At 38.1% G+C, this 18,151-nt stretch overlaps 2 protein-coding genes across 2 annotated transcripts; both read left to right on the top strand.

The window, feature by feature from the left end:
* Positions 1–1,586: 1,586 nt before the first annotated feature.
* On the top strand, positions 1,587–8,583 carry espnlb (espin like b). Its single transcript, XM_059345182.1, has 7 exons — positions 1,587–1,718; positions 2,777–2,912; positions 3,038–3,156; positions 4,796–4,809; positions 5,096–5,264; positions 6,787–7,167; positions 7,279–8,583. The coding sequence occupies exons 1-7, from the start codon at positions 1,695–1,697 to the stop codon at positions 8,377–8,379; spliced, it is 1,944 nt and encodes a 647-aa protein (XP_059201165.1). The 5' UTR covers positions 1,587–1,694; the 3' UTR covers positions 8,380–8,583.
* Positions 8,584–9,959: 1,376 nt separating this feature from the next.
* On the top strand, positions 9,960–18,004 carry rab6bb (RAB6B, member RAS oncogene family b). The gene is made up of 8 exons (XM_059345432.1): positions 9,960–10,110; positions 12,995–13,053; positions 13,905–13,958; positions 14,371–14,476; positions 15,273–15,384; positions 15,523–15,616; positions 16,070–16,136; positions 16,973–18,004. The coding sequence occupies exons 1-8, from the start codon at positions 10,041–10,043 to the stop codon at positions 17,035–17,037; spliced, it is 627 nt and encodes a 208-aa protein (XP_059201415.1). The 5' UTR covers positions 9,960–10,040; the 3' UTR covers positions 17,038–18,004.
* Positions 18,005–18,151: the final 147 nt, after the last annotated feature.

Genomic DNA, 18,151 nt, shown 5'->3' with positions numbered 1-18,151 from the left:
GTGAACACAAACAATACACACATCTTAGCATGTGAGGAGGTGTTCAAGCACATGCACAAACACACACACAGCCGCGTACTGTATGTTGTCTCCTACATACATTCACAGAGCTTTTGTTCTATACTTCCAGGTGCAGGTCACCCTATCCCACTTCTTTAATTATGCACACTAAGAAGGCCCCCCATCTGAGGTTTGCGCTGCTGCTCCTTGGCCTCACTGTTTATTGGCTGCTCCAGGGTAAAGAGGCAACAACTTCTGGATTTCCTGCCTAATTTTTTTTCTCCATTTACTTTTTTCATTATTATATTTTTCTATACTTTTTACTTACTTACCTGTAGCACTCATCCACTTTCACATTGTTGGTGATTCCACAGTTTCTGGGTCATGATGTAAGTACTACATGCATACTGTATGCATTTAGATATATAGATATAATATCTCTTGAATTAAAAATTAGGAGGTCTAGAACTTAAGGGTAAAAAAGTGATGACAAAAAACATTTAGAAATTATATTGAGCTATTTTTAATATATTTTATTTTCACATATCCATATGTCTTTTATATACATATACATGTATATAAAAGACAATAAGAATTGTGTTATGCTGCACACGTTAAAAGGCAAAAATGGCTTATGAAGATGCCTCCTCTATTATATATGTAGACATTCTTACTAAAATAAATAAAATATTACATAATTGTTGAGTTGAGTGTCATGAATAAGCAGTTATAAAAAATGATTAGAATTGATTAGAATAATTTTGCATAGAAGTTAATGTTTTTGCATTTATATACTGTATATATAAATCTTTGCTAATAAAAGTCCTTTTCAGATGATTTTTGAATACATGCAGTGTAGATAAATATCCACATAATTATGTAATTTGTTTTTGGACAGGTGACATGGTAACCTTTCTTTAACCATCAAGGCCTAACAGAGGTACAGTATTTAGTATTTATTATCTTTTATCAAGAATAGACAGCAACTAAAATGAATGACAGTCATTATAAGACAAATGACACTATTTTTTAAAAGCTCATCATTGCAGGGAACTAAATACATGAATCATATAAAAACATCAAATATGTTAGAATATGTTCCTCAGGCTAGATGAAGATAAATGTGTTTAACATAAAATGTTTCATAAATAAAGTAATGTATGTTGTGCGTAAAGCATTTACACACACTTAAGTATCACTTAAGGCATCTGATGTCTTAAGCTGCAGTTTGCATCCACTTGGGAGAAACAGTCTAATTGTGCGTGTAGTATTTAGGCTATTGAATGGCGTGGCGCTTGTGAGAAAGTCCTGTGAATCAGTTACCTGAAGCAGGATATCAAGTCTCTTCAAACTCTAACACGCTTTCTCCTGCACTCTGTGTGGGCTACGCTACCTTCACTGACCAGGGTCATGTTTCACCACTTCTTGTTTGTGTTCCAAGTACTACGAGCTGTGGCCTGTGTTCTTTAAATTGAGCATGTGTGGCATCAAGGGGGTCTCTTAGAAGATTACTTTGACATTGTTTATATTCACTGCTGTCTGTGCGATGCTCTGTGTCGCATTTCTCTCCAGGAGGGGTCCTCTTTTACTCACTGTAGCTGGTGGATGTTACTGTGTTGTATTCTTGTTGTCATTTTCAGAAAGAGGAGCTCCTGCTGCTTTGAAAGTCTGGACTCTGAATAAGCACAGCCGACATGGAGAACAGCAAGGTGACCAAGGTGACTTTTTTTAGGACTCATTCCTGCAGCGCTTTATTATAATGACTTGCACTTTTTATATAGAAAAAAGAAGATCTAAGAAAATCACTTACCGGTCACAAAAGTCCAGATTCAGCAGAGTCCTTGTCCAAAAATGGAGGAAGAGACAGGTCCAAGACGGTCCAAATAGGGCTGCCAGACTTTATTGAACTGGTCCACTTTGCTATGCAAAATATTAGTAAGATATTCCTGAGGAAGCAACCTTACACCAACCTTTAACCTTTAACAGAAGGGGCCTAATCACAAATCCACTGAAACAATATACAGGTTCATCTCAATAAATTAGAATATCATAGAAAAGTTTATTTATGTAAGTAATTCAATTCAAAAAGTGGAAATAACACATTATATAGATCCATTACACATAGAATTCAACATTTCATGTCTTAATTTATTTAATTTCTTCTAATTACAATGATTATGGCTTACATTTAATGAAGACCTAAAATTCAGTGTCTCAAAAAAAATGTTTTAAAATTTAAAATTTAAAACATTTTTAAAAAGTATGTTTAATATGGAAATGTTGGCCTCTGAAAAGTATGTCCATCTATATGCACTCAATAATTGGTTTGGGATATTTGACTTGAACTACTGGAAATTGACTTTTCCATGATATTCTAATGTATTGAGATGCAACTGTATATTTTTCCTAGCAGTAAAAACCAGGATGTTATATAATCTTTTGCTAGCTACAGTGATTAAATGTCTACTCGGGAGGCCCAAAATCAAACATATTGGATCAATTTCCAGGTCTTTGCCAATTTTTTCCCCATTTTGCACAGACCAGTATTTCTGACCATAAACAATGGACCTATTTGAGTCATACATTTTCAAACAGAGGAGAAAATGACATTCAATATAAACCACAAAATATCAACATGAATAAAAGCATCATTTAGGGTAAGTAAGAAAACAAAGTTGAACTGTCCCTTTAAGCATGGCTCACCCCTGCTGTGTGTGTGTGTGTGTGTGTGTGTGTGTGTGTGTGTGTGTGTGTGTGTGTGTGTGTGTGTGTCCAGCAGCCAGTGAAGGAGGTGCTCCCCCTGCCTCGCCACCCTTCCCCACTTCCTGTGACCTCTTCCTATCTGACCCCTGCTGCCACTTCAAAGAAACACACCACAGGCTCCATGCAGCATGTGCAGGTGGCGTCCTCAGGTAATTAATAAAGAAACCATGTGTTTGCATTTCATTATGTACAACTGAAAGTGAAGAGAATATTTTAGATGTAAATGGTACAATTTATTTGTTTACATTTGGCCATTTTTTATGTTTGTTTACAGTGGTGACGTCGTTCAGTCATCTGAAGCCTCCGGAGAGGGATCTTACCCTGATGTCCCACATGAAGTCTATTAAGTCTCTGAAGCACGCTGGCTTCACTGCGGTCTTCACTGGACAAACGGTGAGACCTTCAAGATAACCATACATCATAAACTCTCTGTTTAAGGTGCAAATTATGATATAGGAGCTGGCTGATTTCCTTCAGGATAAATGGGGAATAATCAACAATATTAAAGAAATAATCAACTGAACATGGGTAGAAAATTAGATATTAGAATAGATTTTCACATTTTAAAGCACCTATATGCAACTTTTAACCTTAAAATAACAGCTTCACAATCATTTTGATTTTACACAGAATTGTAATAGGGATAATGATGCCTATTTCATGTCCCACTCTGCAACCCAAATGTCTGCTCTTGCACAATGTTACTTTGATGAGTGGGTACAATTTCCCAAGAGAAGTGCACCTTTTACAGCACTAAGTCAAATAAAAGCAGCTAACTATAAGAAGAGTCCTTTGTTGTCTGTATTCTCAGTACACACATCAGGGCAGAGGCCTTTGTAAAAAATGTAAACTTCATAAAATGCATGAATTAGACACCAGCTCTGGAGACAGACCTTCACTTAGCCACTATAGCAACTAGTGCAGACCCCAGGGGTCACAGCAAACTGGTGAACACTTGTGTAACAGCAGCAGAAAGATCCTAGATCAGATGCACAGCTTATTTATGACAGTAGTGTGCCACTGCAAAACTGTAGGGGTGCCAAAAAAAAAAAAAAAAATCTTGTATAATTTTGCTTTCAAGAACCTCCGCTATGACCATCATACTGTGGCCCTGAGAGCTTAAAGCGCTGCAACTTAAGAAAACACATGCAAATACACAAAACACAAGCAAATTGAGAAAACATCTTCATCAATTTGACAACACAAGCGCAGCATTTAGAAAACACGCTGCAAAGACCACAAAACAACACGATAAGTAAACTCGCTGAAAGTAGATCAGAACGCAACAGAAGTGTTTCTACAGGACACTTAAAAGTGTTGCACGCGTCTGGACATGCATGTGATATTATCAAGTTATTTCAAGATAATCATAATTTCACGTTATAACATGAAATAATGACGTTATTTCATGGTAATGATATTTTCCTGTTATAACGTGATATATAGTGTCAGCCCGCTAGCTTGTATCAATCACTTATTGTAAGTCGCTTTGGACAAAAGCGTCTGCTAAATGACATGTAATGTAATGTAATGTAATGTAATCACACTGCAGTTACACAAATCAAATAAATGAATGATACAGTTTAGTTGGTCTCCCTCAACGACACCGAGTTGGCCTTGGTCTTGCTCGCCTGCTAATATTAGTATGCTATCGATCGCCGGCTAACGTTAACATGCTATCGATCGGCTGTTAATGTTAGCACGCTATGATCATCATAACGTGACATTTTAATTATCTTGAAATAACTTGTTAATATTAGATGCATGTCCAGACGTGTGCATCACTTTTAAGGGTCCTCTGGAAACACTTCTGTTGTGTTCTTATCTATTTGCAGCGCATTTTCTTATCCTGGTTGTGTTGTGGTCTTTGCAGCGCGTTTTCTTAATGCTGTGCGAGTTTTGTCAAATTGATGAAGATGTTTTCTCAATTTGCCTGTGTTTTGTGTATTTGCATGTGTTTTCTTAAGTTGCAGCGATATGAGCTCTCAGGGCCAGCGTACCATCAAGCTGAATAACTAACGCCGACTGTGAGTTGGTTGAAAAATCGTATCTTAATCTTATTTTAACAAGAATACCAAAGGTGTCAAATCTTAGTGATGATGAACATCTTGGATGGATTATTGGTGTTAGGATTAATGTTAATGTCATGTTTAATTCTGAATATACAGTGTATGTTTACTCAATATGACATAACTTTTAGCATACACTTGTTCACACTTTGGATATAATCCATTAAAGGACATCAGGAAGTAGTTTTTATGACAGTGGAGTTATTTACACAAACACTGACATGACTGTCTTACATGGTTGAATGCTGACAGAAGCTTGACAGTGAGGAGCTGCTGGAGGATGTGCCGATCGTCGACGTGATCCTGGCTGACATCGACTCCCTGGTGCCCACTCACGATGAAGCTGGCCGCCCCATAGCAGAGTGGAAACGACAGGTGATGGTGCGACAGCTACAGGTCAGGCTGCAGGATGAGGAGGAACAGAGGAGACAGGTACACGTGTACTTTTATGTGCTGCGTTTGAGTCTGTGGCGATTTGTGTAATTGTTCGTGTGTGCATGAGTGCCAATCTGTGTATGCAATCATATTTGGCACAATTAAAAGAGGGAGAGCCTGATTAAGTTTCTGACTCTCAAACTATTTAGTGGGCCCACCAGGGGGAGAATTGAGCCTCAGCAGGAGTGAAGAAAGAAGAAGAGAGCATATTTAGTAGTATTACTGATTTTTGAAGGAACAATATCCAAATAAAAATTATCTGATTCTAGAAAGACTATCAAGACATCTGACACGTGAAGTCCAAAATGCACAGACTTTCCACGATTACAAAAAACTCAAACAGGCATCTGTTCATGAGCAAAAATGTGAGATCTTTTTCAAATCCAAAGTACGGAAAAGCAACAAAAGCCACAACAGCCACCTTGAGCACAACAAACCCTCAAGAGAACCATACGTACGAAAATAAAAGTGGTTGATGAGGTTCCTTTTGCATGTTTTCTCATATATTTCAGTCCGTCAATTTAAGTAGTCTCAATTCCAAACAAAAACCTGGATTTTTTTTATTTTGTACTGACCCAAAACAGAAAGAAGTGTTATAGTGAAGGAAGCCTGGTTAACAAATGCTTAATTAAAATTGGCCTCTACAATATATACTATATTATATTTTGTACTTTTTAAGAAAATACATTTTTTGAATATGACTTTGTTAAAGAAATATTTTGACATTTTAGGAATTACACTCCAGTTTGGGAACAAATATTGCAGGGTAACAGCATTTTATGAGCTGGACTATAATTTCTTGGCATTAAACATCATGAGGTTGCATGATCATGGTGAGGTTGGAAATTACTGCTCCTAGCCAAGAAGTCTGGTTTATAAACCTCTATAACCATGCAACATATAGTTTTTATCAAACGAGATGTAACTTGTTATATAGTTATCTTTAGATGTTCTTGGAGGAAGGGTGAGTGGTCTTTTAAATAAGTACACTTGACGCCAAAGTCCAGTTCATTTGATCGGTGTGAACACTTTGTACTGTTACCTGGGCACAGCTGGTTCATGCATGCCCAAGTCCACTTTAAAAGGGGGTCTTGAAAGTAACACGAAAATGAATTACTATTTAAAGCAAGTTGCAAGTAGAGTTTCAACGACTTATCTTATTGTGGCCTGTGTCCTCTGAAATCTGCATCTTATCTTCTAAAATGCACAGCTGTAGGTGATAGAAGGCAGGCGAGAGGGTTGTTCTTGACATTTTCTCCAACATGTACGCATTGCTAAGGTTGACTCCATTGTATAGGTTTGTGATCTTGCAATTAATGTGCTTTTCTACACTAAAATGACGACATAAAGAAATGTCACACACAAGAGCTTCATATTGACTGAACAAACATTAGAGTGGTTTGAATTTTCTCATCTAACTTTTGTTAAGTAAGCAAGCAAAATTTTAAATGTTAAACGATTACATTGACAAAATCATCATTCATGACTGTTTGCTAAATTCTCTTTGCTCCTCTAACAGGACATGACTAATGGCCATACACCAGTGGATGGCTGGAAGTTCTCCCAAGCCCACAACGCAGTCTTGGGACCCTTTGGTGAGCTCTTAACAGAGGATGATCTGGTGTACCTGCAGCAGCAGATTGAGACTGTTTCACTGCAGAAGCGCTGCCAGGTGTACGAGCTGGAGCTGACCAGGCTGACCGAGGAGCTGAGGGCCATTTTACCCAATCCCATCATAAACATCTCCCTGAACAAAGAGGTCTTACAGAAGATGGATGCAGAGGGGAAAATACACCCGACTTTGCCCGTGTGGTGCAGTCGAGTCACAGAGATCGTTAAGAGTATGTCCCTGCTCGTGGCTAATCTGACACAAACCACAGAAGGAGGGGAGGGGAAGATTGTGGAAGGCATGATGGAGGAGGGTTTGCAGGGGGTAAAAGATAGTTTAGGAGCTGATTTAGGTCAAGGATCGGTGCAACAGGAACAAGAGATGGCACCAGCACACGGTGAGACCTTGAATGGATGTAGGATTCCTCACATAGGGATGGCGTCTGCTTTCAGCCACCGTCTGGAGACCAACAGCTACAGCAGAGCCCGGAGGGAGAGGGTGGAGAGGGAGATCCAGCAGTCGGGGGTGTCGGTCAGAGACCTCAGATCCAATTTTGAAGGTCAGATTGGTGGCATTTACCCCTTCGCTGGGGTTGTGAAAGGTGGGTTGAACAGCCAGGTGGTGTTTGGAGGTTCAGGAGTAAACAACCAGAACAAAGGCCTCAGCAGCGAGTTGAGCCATTGTGGTCCTCCTAAAAAACTGATACCTGTGATTGAGACTACCAGCTTAAGGAAAGAGCGTATTGTGGTGCTGTTCCTGAGCCACTGGAAGAAATCTGCATACGCTATTTCAGTGAGAGCAGCGAGGCAGAGACAGGGACAGGAATCGCTGTCAGGCAGACTGACAGGAGCGTCGCCCCAACAGAAAATCCCTGCCATGTTTCAGTTCTGCCAACAAAGAGGCGCTGTGGACAAGATGCTAAACTCTTGGAGGAGTAAACTAGAACTCAAAGATGCACAACAGTCCTCTTTGTCCTTTGCACAATTTCCGCCACCTCGAGTAACTTTCTCCCCGGAGCAGTTCCTGCCAGACGTGGACGGTGTTGCGGTGACCCACGACAGCTTGACCCTCGACCTCTTCATGCTGGGATACTTCCACATTTTAGAGCAGGAGCTGTCGCCCGAGGAGAGGAAGATGAGGCACCTGCTCTGCTTCGAAGTCTTTGACCACGTTGGCAGTTTCTCCTGGGAGATGGTGAGGGAATTCCACAAGGCTGTTCTCCAGGAAATTCAGGCTGGAAGTCGACAGTGGAGCGACGGCTTCGAGGACATTAAAGTTCGCTTCTTTGGGGACTCGAGACCATGCCGCTGTCCCTCACCCTCTTCACTGTTGTCAGATTCCAGACTCGTACCACAAGTTATAGTTCAAACTGCAACTCCAGATGAGTGCGGCGGTGACACAAACTTCTCTTGTTTCAACAACGAAGACATTTGTAAATATATTGACCGCAGCTTTGCTTTCTGGAAGGAGAAGGAGGCGGAGCTGTTTGATTTTGAACATTAACATTAAGGATGAATTTGACAATTTTTGCACAAAATGATAACATGTTAGTGTGTTTACTTTGGTTAACTGACGGGAGCTGAATAAAACTCTATTGAGAATGCATTATTGATGCATTATTATTGAAAATGTTATTGATAATTAGTTGTTTACATCCCAGTACAAGAAAAAACCTCCAAGTAATGCATTCAGTCTTCCTATATATCCATTTTCTGCAAACATTAAATGTTCACTTCCATTAAAAAAAGCTTTATGGTATAATTGTTGTAATCTGACAGCTGAACCACAGAAAACATTTAACATAATTTATTAACCACATTAATATCTCCATTGTCACTGGAGGGGCACTCCAGTGATTTCATATGTCAAAGTCAATATACCAATCATATTAGTATATGAGTAGGATTTGTCTGTTGCTGTTTGTAAACACACCATTCAATGTTTTAACCCTCTTCCTGACTGAAAGACATCTAATTAGCCAGTCACTCTAGCTAGCTACACATTGCATTTGTGTCCACATAGGAGCATTTAGTGGAGTTCCCTGAACTTCCAACTCCGATGACACAGATTACAGAGTTAACCAGGCCATGCCCAGAAACATCCTGAACTCAGCAAAATGAAAAGTAAAGAGAAAATACAGGCAGAGGGCAAATAGGAAACAAGGATATGCATGATATTTTTTGTTTGAAAAAAAAACAACTTTCACTTTCTTTTGTTAGAGAATTTTATTAAATGGCTAATTGTTTCAACTGTTATTTTAAATTTTTTATATATTTCTGGACATTTTAATGTATATTACACATCATATTTTATAAGATGTAGAAATGTTTTATCAGAATATTTTAAATCTGTAACTGTAAAAGAAAATATATTACAATAAAAGTACAATATTTATCTTTAGGAATAAAGTGTAAGCATAAGGCAGTTTATGTCCCGAAATGTCCCAAACACAGCAAAATAAAAATAAAAGATTAAAAAAAATAGGAAGAAGGCAGGGAACAAGGATTTGCTAAATATTTTTTGCAATGCAAATCAATTATTTTTTAATTGACTACTTGATTTTCTGGTTAATTAGTTCAGCTCTAATTTTAAATACTTATATAGTGTTGGACATTGTAATAATAAATGTGTATCACACATCATATTTTTCCAAGATGATTAAATGTTTTATCAGAACACTTTTAATTTGTAGCATTAAAAAATATAGTGCATTAAAAGTACAATATTTATATTTAGAAATAAGGCGAACTAGTAGAAGTAGAAGGTGACATTAACTAAAAATACATATAAATATATTGTCAGTAAAGTATATATTTTATATATATTTTTTAATTACTTAAAAACCACCTGAGTAAATGAACTAAGTTAATTTTATTTTCTACACGAGGTCTGCTCTCACTGTAACCATTTTATATTTATGCTTGTTTTTAAATCTTATGTCTACATTAAAATCTTATATCTACGTTTCCTATTGAAAGGTGACGAATTGAAATAGGTGAGGTCGCGCATGCGCACAAGCTCCCTCAAATTGACAGGAGGATGCTGAGCTGCATTCCCATCATTCTGTGAGGAGAGGAAGATACCCCTGCGCACCCACAACGGAGGAGCCGCCGAGCGATAAGAAACATATAAAATAATCCAAGTTGAGCTCTTTATCTGCCACCATGTCAGCTGGAGGAGATTTGGGGAACCCCCTGAGGAAATTTAAACTCGTGTTTTTGGGCGAGCAGAGCGGTGAGTCAGATGTTGGGCAGGTTTGCTGATATCCTCCCCTAATGCTAAACATGCGTATATGTAGAAGGCCATAGCCTATGTAATCTGTGTTCATTTTGAAAGTTATAACTACATTTAGAGGATGTAATTGGCTTGCTTTGGGTAAACTGAAATACCCTTTGTCACAATATGTGATTGTAGAAAATCTGATTAGGAAAAAAAAAACGCATGCATAGCCTATAAATTCCACCCTTGGATTAAATGTAATTATCACGATCACTCTGAAATACCTGCTAATCGTACTGAATATTCTCAAGGATTGTTAGATTGTCGCAAATTGTCATAATTCGTATGATAGCCAGCGATATGATTTGGGATGTTTTGATGTGCTGCAGTGACCGACAAACATGCTCAGCCTGTTTTCACATAACCGCTTTATTTCGCTTTTTTCTAACACGAACAATCCTTTATTCCTTTACATGACAAGTGTGTAATATCTTTCTCCATAACTCGTGTTGTTGTTGTTTTTTTCTTATTCGGAGAAGATAACAAACAGTTCCCCATGTGTCAGTTCGGGACACACCCTAGGCTGGCGATGTCTGTAGCATCTCTAAACCTCGCAGTCTCCACTTCGGCCCCATAAATAATCAAATAAAAACGGCCTTGACGGCGTCACAACATTATACTATTTATTCAATAAGCCATCTATTCGTGGTGGGAATGTGTGTGATTTGATGTGATGGCACAAATTCGGGAGGTGCTGATCGATAATGGTTTAGCGCTGTAAAGCTGCCTGGATACGTGTTCAGACAACCAGAGTGGCAGCACACATCCCATCAAATACAGCAGCACAAAACACATAATTAGGCCTAATATGACAGCAGCGTGACTGCTGTTTGTGTCTTACATTGTGATGCTCCCAGTATGTGTGTGTGTGTGCTGCATGTCTATGAAGAGGCTGTGTGTCGACTACAAGCCTCCCTGCGTGTGCGTGTGTGTGTGTGTGTGTTTGTGTGGCCTGCACTGCAATGTTGCTGTCCATGGTGCTGAATCGAGGCCTGGTGTGGCCACTGCCCATCGCTGGCTTCAAAACTACACTGCTGTCTGCACAGAGAGACTCGGGGCCTGCTGGAAAGGTCCAGTCCTCACTCATGTGTAGATGTGATGTAAAATGGTGCTAAAGATGGTGCTGGGTGGGATGTCAATAACAATCCAGCTCACTACAGGCTCACCTTGATCCTCTAAAGGAGTCACCAAACGGCCTATGAACGCTGCTAAATAGACGATAGTGAAAAATTTCAAAAGTCTGAGGTCCGACCAACACATATTCATTTACTATCATACATGACAAAGAAAAGCTGCAAGCTTTCATAAGCTGGGGAAAAAATAAATGTTTGGTATTATGTTAGGAATTTAGTTGCAGATTTAAATATTAAATTATTTCATTTAATATACCTTATAGTTTTACAGTATAGTATAGTTAGTGAGTTAGTTAGTTATTTTCATCCATCACAATGCATCATAATTTGTTATTAAAGCAGTCATTCATCATTAAAGCATAATATTTTAAATTATATTATGTAAAATTGTGTTAAAGACGGTGCTATGTAGGCTATAAGTAAGAATGGAGCTCAATAGGTTCACCTTGATCCTCTGACATCATCCAGCTAATGAACGCTGCCAAATTAATGTTTGTTGTGAAAAAATGCCTTTTACAATTTTATAAGGTGACATCTTCCATATGTACAGTTAACAGGCAGAAACCCTCATATATTCAGTACACTATTTACATTTAGACATTTAGCAGACAATTTTATCCAAAGCAACTTACTGGAAAAAAAGGGGAAAAATCAAGGTATAATAAATATACACTATCATATTCATAAAGTTGCACATCACACTTCAGAAGCAGAAGCAAGGAAATATTTAATTTTTATGCTAAAAAAAGTTGCAGGTGTTTGTGTTGATCGACTTATTAAATGATGAATCGTTCAGGTTGGGCAAGGGATATGGTCAAAATCTTCTTTAATGACATTTTATTTCATATCTCAGTTAAGATCACAATATTACATGTTTTCTGGTAAGTCAATAAATAAGAAGTCTATATGAAATAAGCACATAGTGAAGCCTATTTTCGTATACTCCATACTCCATGTTAGCAAAACAGCGTCTCACTCCAGCTTCACCCACAGGTGCAAGAATCAGAACGTAAATCGTCCTTTTACTTTCTACTCATCACAATAGAATAAATACAGATAGAGCTGAGACTGTTAGTCCATCAATCCATCAGCCGATCAAATGAATCAACAGCTATAATTTCAGTATTTATATGTTTATATTTATCGGGATATTTAGCATGGGTTAATACCACTGATGCAGTATTTATATCCTCTGTGGATGGCCTTCATACAAACTCACAACACTTAACAAGACTATACAAACAATACACAAACAATTTTTCAATAAGAAAATGATGATATATCAAAATCGTTCAAATCTCAGGCTTTTTTCCACAAATTCTTGACACATCATAGACTCAATGGATATATATTCAGAGGACTTTTTGGAGCCTTTTGGTCATACTTGGACAGTGTTGACTTTAGAGGACAGTTTAATGCTGAATTATTGGGCAGATTTTGTTCTTCGGTCCATGAGATGCCTCATGATTTTTCTTCTAATGGTTTTGTCTGATGGTGATGGTTACAGTGGCAGTGGTTGAATGCATTCTTGGCTGTCATCTCCTGTCATTTTGTCAGACTAGGGAACACAATGGACACCAGTTTTCACGTCATTGTGTTTCACTTGTTCAGTAAGCTGTGTATTTGTGGATTTCTGAGATGATTTATTATGTTACAGGATCTAAAGTAACTTCTAACTAAACACCAACATTTGTTCTCTCCTCTAGTGGGGAAAACATCTCTCATCACTAGATTCATGTATGACAGTTTCGACAACACGTATCAGGTAAGACCAGATAAAGAAGTACTTTTATATAGATATGGTGAATGTTACTGTAATTATGAAGTGATGATAGGGGATATCTTCTGGTATAAACTTCTTCTTGCCATTATTTAAAAAAACAGTTCTGTAGCACTATATGTGAGAACCATGTCTATAAGGCATTATAAACATTCTTATAATGTGTTATTATATGCTTATAGCATCTTAAATATTCATAAGAACAGTGATACATTATAAAGTATCACAAGCATCATAGTGTATTATGAATCTTATAGTTGTAATACATTATGATCTTTTCATTATAATGTGATTACAAGGTTTAGAGTAGGGGGTTAGGCTAATCCTAACCCTATAAGTATATTTATAATGCATTATAGACATGGGTTTGCAAAAACAATGTCAGTGAGGGACCAGCAATGATGAAGTATTAATATATTTGATGTTATAAGTCATTATGATATACTTTAAAGCAAACATTTATATAAAATGAGTTCATTTGAATGTTTCAATGCAGCTATCAAAAGGAAATGTCAGTATAGTAATATTAGGCTCTTAAAATGAGAATCCAAAATTATTCTGCAGAGTGCCTTTCTTAGAAGTCAGACACATAACAAGTCTGATGATTGAGCCCTGAGGGCAATACAAATGAAATTAGTTTTTCAGTCTGATTCAATTTTGGTGCTTATTGGCCGTTTTTTTCTCCTTCTTTTTAACTTAACAGCATTTTGTGTTTTCCTTCATTTAAACAACGTTCAGTCTGCTTGGAACAACAGATGGTGCAGAGAGCATTTAGCTTTTAAATTCTGGCTAATACTGATGATTGTCCTTTCTCTTCTGTTCTTTCTCCACTGCAGGCGACCATTGGAATAGACTTCCTATCAAAGACGATGTACCTGGAGGACCGAACAGTATGAAGCCTTGATTGCCATTTAAAATTCACATGTAGTCCCGCATGTAAAGATGAATTCATGTATTCGTACTCCTCAGTAAAAATGCCCCAATTTCCACTAATCTTTGATTTGATTTGCTTAATTACTTCTCTCTTCACAGACTAACACGATTATCCTAAGGTTATTTCTGCTAGTAATAGCTCCGGCTTTTCTAGCCCTAAGAAGTCAAAGCCTTTCTCATGGATCATCTACTTTAGCTAGTATTAATATTATTTCTTTGTCAGGATATTATGCCCTGTCAGCCTGCACACATGCTGATACTGGCTTATCCCTTTGGATGTGTACTTACAAGGCCTTACATCTATATCATGTGTGTGTTGCATGATGTTGAGACAGCTGCCAGTGTGTATTTCTGTGTGTGTTAATGCAGGTAAGGCTGCAGCTGTGGGATACTGCTGGACAGGAACGTTTCAGGAGTCTCATCCCCAGCTACATTCGAGACTCTACAGTAGCTGTGGTCGTGTATGACATTACAAGTGAGCAGCAACCTGCTTATTTCCCTTTGTGCATGTATCCATTGTACTATATGTTTTGATCTGTTTTTGAACTGTTATTTTATGTTTGAACCATCCATCACCCTTCCCTCCCACCCTACACGGACCTTACTGCTCTTTATATTATGTCAGTTACTCAGGGCCTAACATATTGGTGCAGATTTTTTGGACTTCATGGAAAGACCAGTGTGTTTCATACACACTAAAGGGTGACTTGTGTGTTGGTATCAGACACCGAGGGCCTCGACAAAGCGTCAGTATCTGACCAGTTGGGGAGTGAGACTGGGCTTAATATCAGTATCTCAGTTTGGTTGCATTTCTATGTTGATTGCATTTTAAAATTTCTGAGTATCATTTAACAATGCACAAATGGTCGTTATCATTTGAATTATTCTGTTTCATGTTGTAACTTGACTTGGCTTAACTTAGGACTCAATTCTTTCCTAGGTCTTTTTATTGATTTGTCAATTATGAGACAGAGACAAAAGAAATTTCTTTCACAGTAAGACGCACACCCTTGTCACAACACATTTAACTTCCCAGACGAAAAACACACACACACAACCACAGCTGAACACAGGAGACAAATTATATATTCTAACTTTAAATTATAGACAACAGTACAAAGAAAATATCTCTACCTTTGGACTGAATTCGACTTGACATTACCTGTGACTTGGCTTGACTCACTCAAGAAAAAATGACTTGGTGGTTGCTTGAGACTTGGAACAAATTATTTGAGTCACATATCTGGTCTGGTCTGTTCTGGTCTCCACAGATGTGAACTCATTCCAGCAGACCTGCAAATGGATTGATGATGTCAGGACAGAGAGAGGAAGTGATGTCATCATCATGCTAGTCGGTAACAAAACAGATCTGGAAGAGAAGAGGTGAGTTTTCAGCTACAGTTCATGTATTCTTTCACATGAAGCATTTATTTTTTTAACTGAGCATGAAGCAACACATAGGTACTGAATAAATTATCCTTCAACATCGTGATGCCTGAGCCTGGCCTGATTTTCTTGCAGGCAAATCATGATCGAGGAAGGCGAGCAGAGAGCCAAAGAGCTGAACGTCATGTTCATCGAGACCAGTGCCAAGACAGGCTGCAATGTCAAACAGGTGATCCCTGCAGTTTCACCATATTTCACAGCATTTTGGGTGTCAGTTGCGCCCGGCTTTTCTGCCTTTCCTGTGTCCCTCCAAGGTGATCTAGTCAGCAATGTGAACAGATGCATAAATATGTGAAAAAGTGATAACGTGTGGAGGATCCAACCCTAGAGGTGCAGGACAAAAGTAGTAAATATGGGGAAAAAAGAAGATTACACTTTAATTTGGAGATTTACATACATATAAAAACATAATATCTTTTCCCGAATTCCATTGGGAATGTCCATGCAGGACAAATATATTGCAGGACAAATATAATGTACATTTTTGCACATTATCAACCCTCTTATTATTGCTATCTTATCTCGCATGCTCTCCCCCTATTTTCCCCTCTATGTATCTTATCATCTTTTGTGATTCCTAACTCTCCCTCCTTTCCTTTCCTCTCCTCTCCTTTCCTCTTAGCTGTTTCGTAGGGTTGCAGCAGCCCTACCTGGAATGGAAAGCTTGGACGATGCGAATCCTGAAGGCAGTATCCTTTACAGCCACTGTGACTCACTTGTGCCGAGAGCCACACAGCCAAGAAACAGGCAGCTTATTTTTAATCTCTTAGTGGTTGTTGGCGCTAGTACAAACAGACAGCCCGGCCTACTGTCTTCTGAGGCATCAGCCATTAAACCTTTTATGCTTAATAGAGAGGAAATGCACAGAGCCAGGAAGGTAGTGTGGATGTATAAGTATAGCACCACATAGTGGTTGTCTGGGAAGTGACAAACGCTAAGGATGTATGATGGAGGACGAATGAGGGACTGATTGATAAGAGGAATAACTAGTGTTACTGCGCTACAGTAATATAATGATTGGGTAAGAAAAAGAAAGGGTAAAACAAGCTGACAGTGTTAAGATTCATGTGTCAAAATGTTTATTGTCACTCCAGTTGTAATTAGTACAATTGTGTGAAATATTTTCCCTGGGAGACATGATTCAATAAAAACAGTAAGTATAAAAACATTTAATATAATAACATACAGGAAACAATTATAAATAATAATCTATATAAAAATATATATACTAAACAAAATAAATACATATATATATATATATATCGCTAAATACATGATAAAGTGACATAATTTCCCCCCAGTGTTAGGGAACATATACCATTTAATTCAATATATTAATACATATATAGCTTTTTGTTTGTACTTCCTAGTATTTTATTGGTGTTCTGTCTGTACAAAATAATTTATACATTTATAATAACTTGCTGGCTGTAATTTAAAGAGCTACCCATTTGACATGTCGGTTCATAATATCTGACTTTTTCTCATCAACCACCTGACTTTTCCTTAACTAGAGAATTCCCAGTGATCGACATCAAGCTGGACAAACCGGCAGAGCCCACTGTCCCGGAGGGCGGGTGCTCATGTTAATGCAGAGCTGAAATCGGACAGCTCCCTTCACACCATAGGCTTGTTGTGTTGCTTACTACTGGTTAGCTTCCAGTTGACTTCTCTAATTGGATATAGGATGCGGGCCTTGTATCTGATTGGACAAATCAAATGTTATCTTTCAGTCTTGTTCAGTTGTAAAATATTGTATACTTTGTCAATATGTAAGTGACTGGAGGAGAAAAGGGAAAAAAAACAACTAACCAAATGCTGAAATGAAAACGAACAAAAAACAGTTTTGGAAAAATGGAGAAAAAGGAGAAAAACGGGACAACCAACGGAATTCTTTTCGCTGTTATGTTTTGTATTTTTTATATATAAAAAGGGAAAGCACCAAAAATGATGCCTAAACATAGAGGGAGAAATAGCGGGGGGTCGGCCATTTTTCTCGATGACCGAACACGTCTGAATGTCTGCAGCACGCATGCACGTTGATCTGATCTTTGACCTTTGACCTTTGGCCTGCCCTCCAGGGTCTCTGCACTCTGGAAGGTTGACTATCTTAGAATGTTTTATAGCATCTCTCTATAGCATCTCATGACAAAATGTATCTCATTTGATATTCCCACAAGAGTCAACTTCCAGTAGGTTCACCTAACAGTAGCTGTGAAAATGTGACACTCTATCTCTCTATGGGTTTAACTTTTATAGAACAAACTGTACTGTGGTTAAAAAAAAGAAGTAATAAAAAGACAACTTACTATCACAACTCCCCCTCCCTCCAACCACTCCGCTCCCTTCCCTCCTTACCTCGACCTTCTCTCTCCTTCCCTGTCTCCCCATCCCTTCATCCCGGTAATACACATATAACGATCCACTGTAATGCACTGCACTGTATATAATAATGTAATATGTATGTTGTGAACGTCCCTCTGTAGAAGTGGTCCTTGTTCACCAGTATGAATAATGTAATAATGTTTAATGATTAATAAATTACAGATTAAAGGGCTTCACTCTCCATTAACATTTACCTGGTAGCAAAATGGTCTACTCTATTCAATATTGGCTTTATTTCTGGTTTTACTGATTAAAGCAAAAATGTTGCTTCTTATACACAAATAGAAGAAGCCAGACTTTGGTGAGATTTTCAAGTAGG

The sequence above is a fragment of the Centropristis striata genome, chromosome 11 (assembly GCF_030273125.1).
Source record: "Centropristis striata isolate RG_2023a ecotype Rhode Island chromosome 11, C.striata_1.0, whole genome shotgun sequence".
In the NCBI taxonomy this organism is placed as follows: Eukaryota; Metazoa; Chordata; class Actinopteri; order Perciformes; family Serranidae; genus Centropristis; species Centropristis striata.
Note: the sequence above shows the minus strand (reverse complement) of the source record. Positions and strands in the feature narration are given on the sequence as shown.

What these genes read in the sequence shown, in the direction of transcription:
- rab6bb (XM_059345432.1), top strand. Translation starts at nt 10,041, where the DNA reads ATGTCAGCTGGAGGAGATTTGGGGAACCCCCTGAGGAAATTTAAACTC. An exon ending in GTTTTTGGGCGAGCAGAGCG is followed by an intron (nt 10,111 to 12,994) that starts GTGAGTCAGATG and finishes TCTCTCCTCTAG; the next exon opens with TGGGGAAAACATCTCTCATC. An exon ending in GGTCGTGTATGACATTACAA is followed by an intron (nt 14,477 to 15,272) that starts GTGAGCAGCAAC and finishes TGGTCTCCACAG; the next exon opens with ATGTGAACTCATTCCAGCAG.
- espnlb (XM_059345182.1), top strand. Translation starts at nt 1,695, where the DNA reads ATGGAGAACAGCAAGGTGACCAAG. An exon ending in AGAACAGCAAGGTGACCAAG is followed by an intron (nt 1,719 to 2,776) that starts GTGACTTTTTTT and finishes GTGTGTGTCCAG; the next exon opens with CAGCCAGTGAAGGAGGTGCT. An exon ending in TGTGCAGGTGGCGTCCTCAG is followed by an intron (nt 2,913 to 3,037) that starts GTAATTAATAAA and finishes GTTTGTTTACAG; the next exon opens with TGGTGACGTCGTTCAGTCAT.